We start from the raw sequence: 16,789 nt of genomic DNA on the forward strand, positions 1-16,789 counted from the left end.
AAACTCCGCCTTTGGGGGCACCCGGATTTGTCCAAGCCCCTTTCCTTTGTCCACATCTGGTTGCTGGGTAGATTAGCTCCGTCTTGTGTCTCCCCCTTGACTCTTCACTCAAACAATTCCTAATATGGTACTGATCAGTGTCCTAACTCCCTGGTTGGCCTAGAGAGATGCACCCCTCCCCTCTCCAGCTTGACCACAGCTTTTATGGCCTGTCACTCAATGTTGGTCAGTCTACACACCTACATCTGTATTGTTTGTGTGTGTGTGTGTGTGTGTAACAAAACAATATTCATCTTCAAACAATATGCTAGCAGGCTATAGTGCATAAACATAAATCCTAACAGTTTACAGCTTTGTGGAAGTTACCTGTGGCGCTGATGTTTAGGCCGAGGTATGTATCGTTTTTTTGTGTGCTTTAGGCCAACAGTGTCTAGATGGAATTTGTATTTGTGGTCCTGGCAACTGGACATTTTTTGGAACACCATTGTGTTTGTCTTACTGAGATTTACTGTCAGGGCCCAGGTCTGACAGAATCTGTGCAGAAGATCTAGGTGTTGCTGTAGGCCCTCCTTGGTTGGGGACAGAAGAACCAGATCATCAGCAAACAGTAGACATTTGACTTCAGATTCTTGTAGGGTCAGGCCGGGTGTTGCAGACTGTTCTAGTGCCCTCGCCAATTTGTTGATATATATGTTGAAGAAGGTGGGGGTCAAGCTGCATCCCTGTCTCACCCCACGGCCCTGTGGAAAGAAATGTGTGTTTTTTGCCAATTCTAACCACACACTTGTTGTTTGTGTACATGGATTTTATAATGGGGTGGCAGGTAGCCTAGTGGTTAGAGAGTTGGGCCAGTAATTGAAAGGTTGCTGGATCAAATCCCTGAGCTGACAAGGCAAAAATCAGTTGTTCTGCCCCTGAACAAGGCAGTTAACCCACAGTTCCCCGGTAGGCCGTCATTGTAAATAAGAATTAGATTTTAACTGACTTGCCTAGTTAATTTAAGGTTACATTTTTACAAAAAAATATTTATTTCTTATTACAAATGTTGTCTTCACAAGAATGTTTATATGACATAAAGTTAGCTTAACGATAACCTACACAGCTACTCAATAAAAAATGATTTCAGAAGAAAATAAGTAGCAGGAGCACTTCAGGTATTCCACAAGAACCACAGCTGCTCTTGGAGGGGAATCAGGGTGTCTGACCTGATGAAGCTGATATGCGTTGGTGTATTTGACGAATGTTTTAGCCCATACATTAGTGGGTTTTTAACTTTCAAACCCTCACGAGTGCCTGGACTTTGACTTTTTTAAATGCCACTTAGCACCTATTTGGGGTTGTAATTGTTCCCATTTGTCTTTAAAATTTTTTTCAGTTAGTCTTTAAATCACTCATTTAATACTACCCTGAGTTCCACTAGTCAATTCAGCAACAATCGACATTAACAACTGTACAAAATACTGATGCTTGTTTTAATTGGATGTGTTTTCAGTCTCAAATCCAAAGGCCCTGAGATGCAACAGTGTGGAACTATTGCCCCCAGAGAGTGAGTGATCAATAAAATATCAAGCAGATTTGTTTTCTCTGTCTAGATTGAAGAGTTGTGCATTTATGTTGTTCTGTTGAAATATGGTGCATAATGTTCTGAAAGAAAAGCAAACCAAAATGTTAGTGTCAACATTTTCAACAATGTTTTCCAGCAGACATTTTAAATAAGGTTGTGGTGGTGTTTATGTTAGTGTCTGAAAGTCCTACAGAGCTAAGGATTGTGCTGCTTGGAAAGAATGGCTCTGAGAAGAGTGCTGTTGGGAACTTCATCCTGGAAAGAGGGGCATTTGACCCCAACTATGTACAAAGTCACTGTGAGAGAGCCAGGGGTCAGGTGGAGGGAAGACACATAGCTGTGATCAACACTCCAGACCTGTTAGACCCTCACATCTCACATGACAAACTCTCAGAGGAACTGCGTTGGTGTGTCACTCTGTCTAAACCGGGACCTCATGTGTTCCTGTTGGTGCTGCAGCCTGAGGAGTTCACACAGGAAGAGGGAGACAGAATCAGGACAATCCTAGACACCCTCAGTGACCGGTCCTTTGACTACTCAATGGTACTGACAACTCATGAAGACAGGAGGGGACACATGGATGAGGATCACCCTCTGAATCAGATGGTCAGAGCCTGTAGAGGGAGGCAGCACCTCAGTGACCACACTCAACTTATGGCAGATGTTGACAAGATTGTAAAGGAGAATGGAGGAGACTATCTCACCTGTGATATATTTGAAGATACTACAAGTGACATGGTACAAGGGAAAGAGGATATCCATAGGAGTAAAACTGATTGGAGCCTAAAATCTTCCTCTGAGGAAGAACTTGGAAAGGATGATTTGGAACAAGAAGAATCAGCAAAATTGGACAAATGGGGGAAAGTTAGAGAAATTGGTAAGTATACAGCACATTGACAAAAGTTATAGTGAGATGAGCATTGAATACAACTGACAATTAACTTCTGTTTCATTATGACTGGTTTAAATTGACTGCGAAGAGGAAGTCACTGAAATTGATTATGTCAACTTTTTTTCAGGACTGGTATCACTTAAGGAAGAAAGACTGAAGCCATTAAGCAGACATGACAAATGTGGGTAAAATGTAGTAGTTAAACACCATAATACAACTATTTGTTAATTAAGAGGGAGAGCTACAGCTCAGAAGGATTTGTCATTAGGACACATTTTCATTACTTTCATTATTTTTGTTTTTCAAAATGGACAGATGGTACAAAATCTGTGTAAGTAGACGTGACGTTGAAAGAAAATATAGAAAAGGTTTCTTAATGACTTATTCACCATTTCAATATTCTGCCGACCTCCATTCCCAACGTGTTTGTATCTCTGAGGTCCTACTGTACTTTATAGTATAATGCTCATGTCATTGTTTTGTTTTAATACTTTTATCGATTAGAATGTGGTATGAGTTCACAGTTCATAAACCAACAGTATCTATCAATTTGAGGTCATTGCTCCCTCTGGTGGATACAAAAAGAAATGATGCTCAACATGCTTAGTGCAGAGATTTGCCGTATTGTGGCCATTAAACGTGACGCAATGGAGTACAATGTGAGGGATTCCACGGAAATCACTGAGCAAAATAACATTCTGGAACTGTACTGGCTCAATATTACTGACTACTACTGTCAAGCTTTTTTACAACAAGTATTGGGAGTCAAGCTTTGTTAATTCGCAACAGGGACAATCCTCCAGTATAAACATTTGGTTAACAGGTCAACTACATTATGTTTCATATGTATATCCTTATACTAATCAATGTGTACATGTGTTTTACAGTGTCTTCACTCAGGATTGTGCTTCTGGGGAAGAATGACGACAAGAAGAGTACAGTGGGTAACATGATCCTACAGAAAGAGGCTTTTAGGCCTGCTCATTTCTTCAACTATAAACAGCCATGTGATTCAGCCAGTGGGGAGGTGAATGGCAAGTCTGTTACTGTTGTAAAGACTCCAGACTTCTTTGCTCCACGTCTGACTGTGCAGTCCCTGATGGAGGAGATGGAGAAATGTAAGTCCCTCTCTGCTCCTGGGCCTCATGGGGTCCTGCTGGTGTTGAAGCCTGAGGGGTTCACAGAGGAGAACAGAAACACATTCAAGTTGATCCTGAGCATATTTGGTAAAGAAACCTTCAAGTACTCAATGGTGATCATTACTCACCGCAAGGGAGTCACAAGAAATCCTCATCTGAGACAAATGATCGAAGAATGTGGAGGAAGGCATCATGAAATGTACAAACAAGGAAGTGACCACAAAGAGTTAACTGAAAAGATAGAAAAGATGGTAGAGGAGAATGAATGGAGATACCTCACCTCCAATGAAGAGACAACACATGATACCATGACACCAAAGGCTCAGAGACTGAACGTGGTTCTGTGTGGCAGAAGAGGAGCCGGGAAGACTTCTATAGCCAATGCCATACTGGGTCAGACAGAGTCCAGTCCAAAGTCCAGCTCCTCCTCAGTGTGTGTGAAGAGAGAAGGAGAGGTGTGTGGTCGGCCTGTCACCCTCATCGAGCTGCCTGCTCTGTATGGAACACATCTCACTCAGGAGGAAGTGATGCGTGAGACTTTCCACTGTGTCTCTCTCTGTGACTCTGGAGTCCATGCTTTCCTCCTGGTCGTACCTTTGGGTCCACTCACTGATGAAGACAAAGGAGAGTTGGAGGCCATCCAGAAGATTCTCAGCTCACGAGTCAATTACTTTTTCATGGTCCTGTTTAGACAGGATAACATTCCAGTTGATAAAACTGCAGTTGACTTTGTGGAACAAAATGCAGACACAAAGCAACTGATCAAGATATGCGGAGGGCGGTATAAAATCTATGATGCTTTGAAAATTGATAACGCCAAGCAGACGACAGAACTTGTAGCAGAAATAGTCAAAATGATGGATCAGAACAGAACCTGCTACACTCTGTACATGTACATGGAGGCTAAACACCAATCAGAACTGGAGGAAAAGAACAGAAGAATCAAGGATTTAGAGGAGAGAATCAGGAACATGTCACAAGGTGAGTTTGTTGAACACAGGGAGGAACAAATATTGGGGGGTGATTGGGAAAACAATGATTTAACACTATGAACCTTCTGTGTTGATTTTAATATACATTTATGCAGTAATTAACATTAATTTATTATAATTTATTGTTTAATTTGTAGGTGCTGAAATGGAGTTCTCCAGCACAGAGTGCATAAGGGTGGTGCTGATTGGGAAAACTGGCAATGGGAAGAGCGCCTCTGCAAACACTATCCTGGGCAGAAAAGAATTTGCGTCTAAATCCAGCACTGATTCTGTGACAACAGTTTGCAAGAAGGCAGTTGGCAAAGTTGATGGAATAACAGTTTCTGTGGTTGACACACCTGGCCTTTTTGACACAACACTGTCTAATAAAGATGTTCAGCAAGAGATAGTGAAATGTGTTTCCCTGTCAGCTCCTGGACCCCATGTGTTTATCATAGTGTTGAGTGTCGGGAGAATCACACAGGAGGAGCTGGACACTTTGGACCTCATAGAGAAAACCTTTGGTCCACGGGCAGGAATGTTCTGCTTAGTTCTGTTTACTAGAGGAGATGACTTGGAAAATGAATCAATTCAAGATTACATTGGGAACAGCAAGAATGCCAAACTGAAAAAACTGATCAGAGATTGTGGAGACAGATTCCATGTCTTCAACAACAGAGACAAGAATCGCACACAGGTCACTGAGCTTCTTAAGAAGATTAACAAAATGGTGTCCATGAACAAGGGCAGTTTCTACACCAATGAGATGTTCCAGGAGGCAGATGCAGCCATTAAACAAAAACAGGAAGCAATACTGAAGGAGAGAGAGATGGAGATAAAGGCTGACATGGAGAAACTGAAGGTCAGCCATGAAACAGACATGGAAAAGATGAAGTCAAAGTTGGAAGAGGAGAGATTGAAAGTTCAGGAGGAAAGACAGCTGAGAGATAAACTGTTGAGAGAGAGAGAGGAAGCTATTAGAAAAGAACATGAGGACAAGGAGAAAGCAGAGAAGGAAGAAAGAGAATTGGAGGACAAAAAAAGGAAAGAAGATAAAAAGTTGAAAAAAGAAATATGGAACACAGAAAAAGAGAGGATGGAAAAAGAGATACAAACTCAGGAAATAAAGTTGAAAAACCTCCAAAGAGAAAAGGAAGAAGAATATAACATGAGGATGGAAAAACTGAGAAAAGAAGAGAAAGACAGAGAAGAACAGCTTCAAAATCAAGAAAGGAAGTTTGCTAAACTAAAAAGGGAACAGGAGGAAGAAATTAAAAGGAGAGAGAAAGAAGAGGATGAGAGGAGAAAGAAGGAAGAGAAAGTAAGACAAGAGTGGCAAAGCAAAATAGAGGAAGCAGAGAAAGGTCAAACAGAACTCCAAGAGGCCATGTGTAGAGAAAAAGAGGAATGGGAGGAACAGTTGAAGAAAGAAAGAGACAGACAACAGGAAGAAGAAAGGCTGAGACAGAAGGAGGTAGAAACTCTTGTAGAACAAGAGAAAAAACAGAGGATATTGAGAGAGGAGTTTGAAAGAGAGAGGGAACAAGAGAGAATAAACATGAAAGAATCAGAAGAGCAGAGGAGAGAAATAGAGCAGAAAGAAAGAGACCGAATTGAACAAGACTTTAAAGAAAAGAGGAGAGAGTTGACAGACAAAATGACAACGCAACAAGAGCAGTGGGAGAAAGAACGTAGAGAGGAACAGGAAAGAAGATTTCAAGAGGATGTAAATAGAAGAGTGGAGGAGAGACTAAAACTAAGAAAACTGGAGGAAACATTTCAACAAGAACGTGAAGAAGAAAACATGAGGAAGGAGAAGGAAGATAAAGTCAGGAGAGAACAAGAAGAGAAGAAATGGAAGGAAATGAAGGCAGAGCACGAAAAGGAAACCAAAGAAAAGAAGGATAAATATGATCAAGAGGCCAGAAGACAAGCAGAGGAATTAAACTTCTTTAGAAACAATGACAAAAATAAAACGTTTGCGAAATATAAAGAAGAGAAGGAGAAACTAAGGCAAAAGCACAAAAAGGAGACTGATAAATTGAAGGGTCAATATGGTCATAATGAAAAAGCACTGACTGATAAAATGAAGGAATTGGAGACAAAACAGAAAGCAGAGATGGAAAACTTGGTAAATCCATCAGGCATATGTAGTATACTGTGAGAGTCTTAACTACCCATTCAAATAAGGCATAACCCTCTGATATTGAAGGGTTTCCCTATGATATTTCCTGCCCTAAAACATAGATTAGTTTTGAAGATAGTAATAACATGCACCCCCTAACAACATTACTGACGGAAATGAATATACTGTATGTAAATACAACATAGTACATAAAATGTCATTACCTACTGGACAGTAATGATGATGATGAGGAGGAGGATGAAGATGGTGTAAAAGCTGAAATAGTATAATATTAAGATCTTTGCTCCACATTCCTTTAACAACAGTGTTGTAAATCACATGCTTAAACTGCTACAGATATAGAACGGTAACTACAAATGTGCAGAATGTTCACCTGTACTTTCCCAGAGAAATTGTCAGAGTCCGGACACCTGTACCAGCTTCCTAAATAGTAGGCTGTTTAGTTATGAAAAATTTGAAATTTAAATAGTAGCCTGTGACATTTCTTGCCTACTAATTACTCAAATGAATGCTGTGTACTAATCATACTACATACTAGATAGAACGTACTGTTTAGTAAAAACACATTCAGAAAGCAACAAATATCAACATACTGAGAAGGCTTCATCTAATGGACAATCGTGACTGTTCCCCTCCCTTGGTTTATTAGAGTGTGTCCCCTATTCTGATTATCAGCTGTTGTCAAACACACTTGTGAGAAGACGATTCTCTTCCTCAATAGGGTGCAGTGAATTCTACTAGATGAAAAGGCCAAATGAGTATGACATCCTGGCATTTAAGCATACACGATGTTTGAAATTACAACATACTATAAAACTCTCTTTTCACATACACAAAAAGCTTACTATGTAGAACGCAAGTGTGGGTATTTGGTCACTGATGATTGAGGAAGACAATCATCTTTTCAGCCCCAGGTGTGTTTGACAACAGCTGCAAATAAGATCAGGGGACGTGTTGTACCAGAATGAATGGCAGTAAACGACACAATTGGGCATTAGATCAGTTTCCCAACCCCAGTCCTCCAGTACCCCCAACAGTACACATTTTTGTAGTAGCCCTGGACAACAACACCGGATTAACACCTGTCAAGAGCTTGATGATTTAGATGACAAGTAGAATAAGGTGTACTTGTCTGTGGGCCACAGAAATATGGTCCTACTTCTGGTTGTACTTGAGGACCGGAATTGGGAAACACTGCATTAGAATACACATTCTAGTATGTATGAGCCAAGAATGTATGAGCCTACAATGTATGATCCTAGTATTAATGAGCCTAGAATGTATGAGCCTAGTATGTTTATATTTGTTGCTTACTGCATTCATTTTTTACTTAACAGACCATTCTAAATAGTATTTAGTATTACAGATTTCGAACACACCCATTGCCTTCCTGGCCTGTACTAGCAGCCATTGTTTTGCTTTTACTTGTTGATTTCATATGTTTAACTTTTATATCCGTGACTGTGCTTTATATATCCTGATGCTATATCTGTCTTTGTGCTGTTCAAACCAGAGAATAAAAGACACAAGAGACAAATATCAACACATCTGTTAATTATTGAATTATTTCATTCAGTTAACAACTATTCCCAAATCTCAATTTCTTGTAGTCCAGGGGCATGTCTGAATACCCGTTCTTGCATTCTAAATAGTACTCTGATTGGGTGTGTGAAAATAGAATGTTTTATAGTAGACTATGTGAAATGTATAGGAGACTATGTGAAATTTATAGTAGACTATGTGAAATGATTATTAAAGGTCCATTGCACTACAAAAAAAATAAAGAAATGGTTGTTTATAAAAAAAAACATTTGTTTTCTGATTTTTCAGGGGGTGCGGCAGAACCTTCAGCACCCCTACTTCCTGCAGCTATGGCTGCAGATAACCAGCTAATAAAGCATTGTGTTGGTTAGGCAATTCTACTTCATTTTACATGACTGGCGACATTAGCAAAATAATTTTAAATACCACACAAATGAGAGAATGTACATGGTTAGTATATAGTTATAATAGGGCATATTTTATATTTTGAATAATTAATAGGCTGACCTCATAGAATATCTCACCACTTCCATGGCGTTCTCTCTCGCTCTGCTTTATAACTTTCTCCAGCGGGTAGAGACGTGCAGAGAGAGGGGCTCTCAATAGTTTAATGAAATCAGGTTAGTTGTGAAAACATGTCAATATCGATGTTCCCGAACAGATTTGGTTGGTTTTAGATATTGTGGCTGAAGTGGGCTAGGTCTACTGTCTGTTGAAAAAGCAGATGTGTTCCCGCCTTCGCTCTACCGCCTACAATGTGTCATAGATATGCAACATTATTTGCTATATATAACATAACAGTGCAATTCTATAACAAGGAAAATAAACAAAACAAATGGGCATATTTCATTTTTAATTTTTTTTTCAATCAACCAACAAAACACATTACACATTCACAGATGTGACAGAATTAAAAATAAAAAAAATAACTAACAATAATAATAAAAATGACAACTATAAAAATAAATATATATATATATATATCTAAAAACTTGCAGCAGCACCATCAAGGTTCTTAGCTATTTCCAGCCGTAGCTGAGATGACAAGCAAATAATTCGTTTTTACAGCACCTTACACAACATGTATCTGCTCATTTCCCTAAGCACCCCATTCACTCTGTCCAATTTGAAATATAGTTGAGTAGTGGAGACCAGAGTCTATCAAACTTGGGCTGTCTCTTGCGGAGGACATAAGTGAGCTTTTCAAGAGGGAGAAAGTCAACAATCTGGTCAATCCACATTTTAAATGTAGGAGAAGTATTAGAGGCCCACAATAGAAGAATACATTTCTTAGCAAAGTATGTAATAGTCATAAACACATTTTCTCTGTCAGGATCAAGAACAAAGTCCTGCTGGGCATTAAGAAGATAGATACACGGGGTCATATCAAACTGTACATCTAGTATTTTCTGTGCAGCAGTATCTATAGATTGCCAAAATCTGGCAATCTCTCTACAGCTCCAAAATACATGCATATAGGTTCCACTTTCAGGTGCCACATTTCTCCTATCTTTTACAGTTAGGAGAAATGTCTGTTTTCATTCTATGGAGTCTCATTGGAGTGTAATAAAATGTGTAAAAAAAAATGTAATTAGATTCTTTCATTTTTACATTAGTAGAGGAGCAGTATACTCTGTTGCAAACCTCCGCCCATAACTCATTACTGATAGTCAGACCTGTCAGGACCCGGTGCGAGAAACAGTCACTAATAATCAGCAGAACCCAGAAGATGAGGCAGACACAGTAGTTCTAGAGATGGTGGTTTAATAAAAGAACAAAAACTTCAGGCAAAGAATCTAAATCCACAATGTCCAAAAATAAAGCCAAGAGGCACAAAATGGAAATCCTCAAAAATGCAAAAGAAACTCCACAAAGTGGTAAAAACAGCAGAGAAAAACAAACCTCCAAAAACTACTCAAAAATACACACAAGAACTAAACCAGAGAACCTCTGGAAAATCCAATAAGAGAAATATATATACAGAACAAGGCTTGGGCTGGGGCTGGGTGCTAACTTACAAACACTGAGCAAAGAACTGAGGAACACACAGGGTTTAAATACAAACAAGGGAACGACCTACAGGTGCAAACAATAAAAGAGCAAGGAAAAAACAAAAGGTTCAAAAAAGGTGCAATGGGGACATCTAGTGGCAAAAACCAGAACAGTCCTGGCCAAAACCTGACAAGACCAAGGTCCTTTTCCCAGATTATTTTCAAAGGAGTAAAGGAGAAGCCTCCTTTCTCAGAAAGGAGTCTATAGATATAAGATATTTTACCTCTAATGGATTGTGCTGTAACAACAAGGGTTTTAACTTAATTCAGCTGAGCTCTAAACCTCCTCTTGGAAGTAAATGAGGAAATGACATGTCTAATTTGAAGATAAATATATATTTTTTTTTTATAAAAAAAAAAGGGATCTTGGCACATTGAATTCACTGCAGAGCTCTTGAAAGGATTTCAGTGTAGTGGTTTTCTGATGAAATAGGTCTGAAAAGGTCCTGATTCCTAGAGTATGCCAAAGATTAAAGTTGGCATCGCTCAGGGCTTTTGGCAAGTCTGGGTTGCATACTATAGGCGATTGAGAACATATTTGGGAGGAAATGCCCAGGTATTTCTTCCAGTCCCTCCACGCTAGTAGGGTGCTGTAAATCACAAAGGTTTTGGCTATGTTGCCCACTTCACTAAAGTTATTAATGAATATAATTGAGCTTAGGGGCAATGAACCACAGGATTGGGCTTCTATCTGAATCCACGTTGACTCTTGTCTGTTAGTGATCCATGTTAGCATGTTGCGGATTTGGGCAGACCAGTAGTACAGTCGAATTGAGGGAAGGGCAAGACCACCCTTAGATTCAGGTTTCGATAGAGTGGAGAACTTGATCCTAGGTTTTTTATTGCCCCATATAAATTTGGTGATGCTTTGGTTGGTTGTTTTGAAAAAGGAAGCTGGGAGATAGCATGGGAGCATCTGAAATAAATATTTCAGTCTAGGGAGGATGTTCATACGGATGACATTAATTCTTCCGACTAAGCTAATTGGGAGGGAGATCCAGGTTTGGAGATCGTTCTTGATTCGATCCAGGAGTGGAAGTTAATTTTCCTTGAAAAGGCTATTCAGATCTGGTGTTACAAAGATCCCAAGGTATTGAAACCCCTGTGTCTTCCATTGGAATGGACAGAGTGTCTTCATAGAGCTGGTGAGTGTAAGATTGAGAGGGCAAACAGTGGATTTGTTAAAAATTGATCTTATATCCTGAAAACTTGCCATACTGAGCAATTGTGTCTAAAATGGGAGGGATTTCTCAGGGTTGGATATGTAGAGCTGCAGGCCGCCTACAGAAACACCCATAATACTTGGATTGCTCCTTATCAACTCTGCCAGAGGTTCCGCCCCCAACAAGTAGAGCAGGGGGGACAGCGAGCATCCTTGTCTTGTGCCCCGTCCCAAAGGGAATCTGTCAGAGTTCAGCCCATTAGTAGTCACCATGGCATTTGGATGAGAGTATAGGGACTTAATCCATTTAATAAAGTTTGGGCCCATATTGAACTTTTCTAAGACTGAGAACAGAAAGCTCCACTCCATCCTGTCGAACGCCTTCTCAGTATCTAGTGAAGGCAGCAGGACAGGGGTCTTCTGTGCGTTTATTTGATCAATAATATCAAAAAGATGGCGAATGTTTTCAGAAGAGCACCTGTCTAGAATAAATTCAGTTTGGTCAGCTTTTATTATTTTGGGAAGAAGAGTGTTTAGTCTTTTGGCGAGCAATTTGGTAATTATTTTGTAGTGGAAATCCAACAAGCTTATGGGCCGGAAGGAGGAGCAGGATAGAGGGTCCTTGTCTTTTTGAGCAACACTGTAATGCGAACTGTGTGCATTGAGTCTGGGAGAACTCAGTTTTTGCAAAAATCATACAGCATTGGCATGAAAATAGGGCTAAGCTGGGGCCAAAAAGCTTTGTAGAACTCTCTGGGGAATCCATCTGGGCCTGGGGACTTGTTAGGTGGCATGGAGGTAATTGCCTCCAGGACCTCCTCAGGAGTGAAGGAGGAGTTGAGATCTTCTTGGTTGGTCTCTGATAGTTTAGGTAGCGAGATTCCCTCTAGGAAGGAATGGAGTTCTGCCCTATGTATGTTTTCTCTCAGAGGTATATAGTTTTGCAGTAAAAATCATGAAAATGTAAATGTATTTTTTGGGGTTATATGTGACCTCGTCCTCTGCTGTTCGGATGGCCATGAGTGTACGCTCTGACTGCTCTTTTTTAATTGGTAAGCAAGCAATCTACTAGGCCTATTGCTATACTCATGGTATTTCTGTTTAGTAAAGAAAACTTCTTCTTTTTTTTATCTCCCGAGTATAGTCCAAATTCAGTTTGGCTTTGGCTGCTTTAAGTTGACTCCAGGAGGTGCTGTCTGGGGATTGTTTATGTACTTTTTCACAGTGTTCATATTTAATTAATTTAAATAAATGATGAAGTGCAATGCTGGAGAGATGGAGAAAGAGTTTCAGGCTCATCTCTTTCGGAGCAGAGAGAGGGAGAGCGATCATAATAGAATCTAATTCTAGTTCTGTGAGAGAGATTGTCAAGTATACTCCCTCTCCGGCCTCTAGGTCACCAGGCTGCTGATATCACCTGTCACCATCATCACGTGCACGAATGCTTCATGACACTCACCTGGACTCCATCACCTCCTTGATTATCTTCCCTATATCTGTCACTCCCCTTGGGTTCTCTCCTCAGGTGTTATTGACTCTGTTCCATGTCAGTGCGTTGTTCGTGTTCCTTGTGTTGTGGTCTGTTAATTTATTAAAGACTCACTCCCTGTACTTGCTTCCCAACTCTCAGCGCATTCGTTACAGAGATGGCCTCTACATGGCACCCCTCTCTCACCATAACAATGGTCATACGTCAGTCAAACATGGGCTACCATGTTGCACAAACTTAAACCCAGGCACTGCCCAACCTGAATCAATTCTCACAATATCAAGCGTTGGCTGAAAATCTACATTTTCAAAATATGTTTATTAGTGGGCATGATAATTAACAAGGAGGCAACTTGATATAGCCCAACTCTGATCACTTTCATTTGAATTTTTACATTGCAAACAGTGACAATTATTTGTCATGCCAGAGAGGTACCCGGATCCAGAGAAATAGGTGCCGGAATTCCAGAACTGAGAGGTTTCAGATCCTGTTCCGGCAGGATTCGGCTCAAATTAAAAACTGATCCCAGCAAATATCATAATCGACTGATAGCTCTCTTATCCCTAGATTCTTTAATGATACAGATCAGTGACCAAACCCTTTGAGTAACCATGTCTGTCTAATATTCTATGCAGTTTGTTGTGGTAGCGATGATCCACGATAGAGGCCATATGCCCACCCACATGCTGATATTAAATGTAGATTAAATTGATTTTACATTTTAACATGTAATGAATTGTGGAAAAACCAAATAAATTGACCTTAAACGTAGAATAAGGACAAAAGACGCACCAATTGTAATTGAAATTTAGCCCTTAGGTCATCGCAATGCAATAAGAAAACACACATAATCCAAAAAGTTTTAAAAAACTAGAAATGACAAAATGTCAGAATGAGCAATATGAGAATGAGCAATGTATGCATTCTAAAAGTATTCAGACCCATTGACCTTTTCCACATTTTGTTACATTACAGCCTTATACTAAAATGGATTAAATGATTGTTTCCCCCTCATTGATCTACACATAATACCCCGTAATGAAAAAGTGAAAACTGGTCTTTAGACATTTTTGCAAATGTAAAAGAAATTAAAAAATAAACTTATTTACAAGTATTCAGACTGTTGCTATGAGACTCGAAATTGAGCTCAGGTGCATCCTGTTTCCATTGATCATCCTTGAGATGTTTCTACAACTCTATTGGAGTCCACCTGTGGTCAATTCAATTGATTGGACATGATTTGGAAAGGCAAACACCTGTCTATATAAGGTCCCACAGTTGACAGTGCATGTCAGAGCAAAAACCAAGCCATGAGGTCGAAGGAATTGTCCGTAGAGCTCCGAGACAGGATTGTGTCGAGGCACAGATCTGGGGAAGGGTACCAAAAAATGTCTGCAGCATTGAAGGTCCCCAAGAATACTGTGGCCTCCATCATTCTTAAATGGAAGAAGTTTGGAACCACTAATACTCTTCCTAGAGCTGGCCAGCAATCAGGGGAGAAGGGCCTTGGTCAGGGAGGTGACCAAGAACGCGATGGCCACTCTGACAGAGCTCCAGAGTTCCTCTGTGGAGATGGGAGAACCTTCCAGAAGGACAACCATCTCTGCAGCACTCCACCAATCAGGCCTTTATGGCAGATGGGCCAGACGGAAGCCACTCTTTAGTAAAAGGCACATGACAGCCCGCTTGGAGTTTGCCAAAAGGCACCTAAGGACTCTGACCATGAGAAACAAGATTCTCTGGTCTGATGAAAACAAGATTGACCTTTTTGGCCTGAATGCCAAGCACCACGTGGTGGAAACCTGGCACCATCCCTACGGGGAAGCATGGTGGTGGCAGCATCATGCTGTGGGGATGTCAGGATCGAGGAAAAGATGAACGGAGCAAAGTACAGAAAGATCATTGATGAAAACCTGCTCCAGAGTGCTTAGTACCTCAGACTGGGGTGAAGGTTCGCCTTCCAACAGGACAACGACCCTAAGCATACAGCCAAGACAACGCAGGTGTGGCTTTGTGACAAGTCTCTGAATTTCTTTGAGTAGCCCAGCCAGAGCCCGGAAGAGAGAGACCTCAAAAGAGAACCTGTGCAGCAACCCTACCCATCCAACCTGACAGAGCTTAAGAGGATCTGCAGAGAAGAACCTCCCCAAATACAGGTGTGCCAATCTTGTACCGTCATACCCAAGAAGACTGGAGGCTGTAATCCCTGCCAAAGGTGCTTCAACAAAGTACTGAGTAAAGGGTCTGAATACTTATGTAAATGTGATATTTCTAAAAACCTGTTTTTTTGCTTTGTCATGATGGGGTATTGTGTGTAGATTGATTAGTAAATAAAACAATTGAATCCATTTTAGAATAAGGCTGTAACGTAACAAAATGTGGAAAAAGTCAAGGGGTCTGATTACTTTCCAAAGGCACTGTAGTAGTGCAGGTTACAATTTAGTTAATATTGTTATTGTTAATGTAAACAGTAAAAAGTACAACTTTCGTAATATCCAGGATATACAAACAATTGCACATACTATAAAACGTTGTATTTTCGCACACCCAATCAGTCTACTATTTAGAATGCAAGTAGGGGTGATCGGACTTGGCCATGCTTTCAGTGAGCAGTAAATCTATAGTAGCTTTAGTAGGCCAATCTAACTCTTTTAACCAGCAGAATCACACCAGAAACCAAACGTTTACAAGACGACACCTGCAATGTAGGGTATATTTCCACAGGTATCCAGAAGCACACTTTGGGTTCAGGTAGTCATTACATTCTCCACTGCATACTACCTGTTTTTAAAACTGTCACCAGAAGGAGCACAAACACTGGGTTCTGGTTGTCATTACATTCTCCACTGCTTGCTACCTGCTTTTTAAAACTGTCAGCAGCAGTTGGCTACACCTTGAGGCCAAAGTGTGTGTGCTCAACGTCTGGTGACAGTTGAAAAACAAGAGGCCCCCATCACCATTTCTTCTATGCTTCTCAGTCAGGAGTTCTGTAATATACTGTATGTCCTTTTACGAGGGCTGGATGGAGCACTAGCAATTCAATGTTCAGTCCAAGATATAAGAAAAGCCATGAAATAGGTGTAGAGTCCATGGTTCAGTTTAAATACATGTTATGTCTTCTACATCTCAGTCTTTATATAATGTTTCAGTCAGCTTTCAGTCATAAAGAAGCCCTGTCATGATACCTTTGTCTGTACATTATGCCTTGAATCTATTCTACCGCGCCCAGAAACCTGCTCCTTTTACCCTCTGTTCCGAATGTACTAGATGACCAGTTCTTATAGCCTTTAGCCGTACCCTTATCCTACTCCTCCTCTGTTCCTCTTGTGATGTAGAGGTTAATCAAGGCCCTGCAGCACCGACCGCCACCGCAGCGAGGCCCCGGTGTTCGCACCGGGTCTGGCTCTCGACCCAAAACCTGCCCCGGCTCTCGACCCGAAACCTGCCCCTCCGCCTGCCCTGCCGGACGCTGGGTCCACGGTTTCTGGGGCCCTTCAAAGTCCTGAGGAGAGGGAACGAGGTGTGTTACAGATTACAGCTTCCCTCTGATTATCGTATTAACCCCTCGTTCCATGTGTCTCTCCTCAGGCCGGTGGTGGCTGGTCCGCTACAGGAAGCTTAGATGCGGGAGGTCCCTCCGCCCCCTCTGGACATCGAGGGGTCTTCAGTACCTCGTGGACTGGGAGGGGTACGGTCCGGAGGAGAGATGCTGGGTGCCGGTGGAGGACGTGTTGGACCCTCGATGCTGAGGGAGTTCCCCCGTCTCCTCGTCCTCCGGGTCGTCCCTGAGGCCGGCGTTGGCGCACTGAGCGAGCGACGCGTCAAGGGGGGGG

General features: G+C 41.1%; 1 protein-coding gene across 1 annotated transcript; it reads left to right on the forward strand.

Annotated features, from left to right (window-relative positions):
• Positions 1–1,732: 1,732 nt before the first annotated feature.
• Positions 1,733–16,462, forward strand: LOC129849747 (GTPase IMAP family member 8-like). The gene is made up of 5 exons (XM_055916501.1): positions 1,733–2,441; positions 3,344–4,615; positions 4,725–5,694; positions 6,172–6,697; positions 16,292–16,462. The coding sequence occupies exons 1-5, from the start codon at positions 1,733–1,735 to the stop codon at positions 16,460–16,462; spliced, it is 3,648 nt and encodes a 1,215-aa protein (XP_055772476.1).
• The last annotated feature ends 327 nt before the right edge of the window (positions 16,463–16,789 follow it).

Source organism: Salvelinus fontinalis, unplaced genomic scaffold (assembly GCF_029448725.1).
Source record: "Salvelinus fontinalis isolate EN_2023a unplaced genomic scaffold, ASM2944872v1 scaffold_1640, whole genome shotgun sequence".
Lineage (NCBI taxonomy): Eukaryota > Metazoa > Chordata > Actinopteri > Salmoniformes > Salmonidae > Salvelinus > Salvelinus fontinalis.

Coding starts and splice junctions, on each gene's coding strand:
- LOC129849747 (XM_055916501.1), top strand. CDS start 1,733: ATGTTAGTGTCTGAAAGTCCTACAGAGCTAAGGATTGTGCTGCTTGGA. Junction 4,616..4,724: donor GGAGGAACAAATATTGGGGG/GTGATTGGGAAA, acceptor TTTAATTTGTAG/GTGCTGAAATGGAGTTCTCC. Junction 5,695..6,171: donor ATACAAACTCAGGAAATAAA/GTTGAAAAACCT, acceptor GCAGAAAGAAAG/AGACCGAATTGAACAAGACT.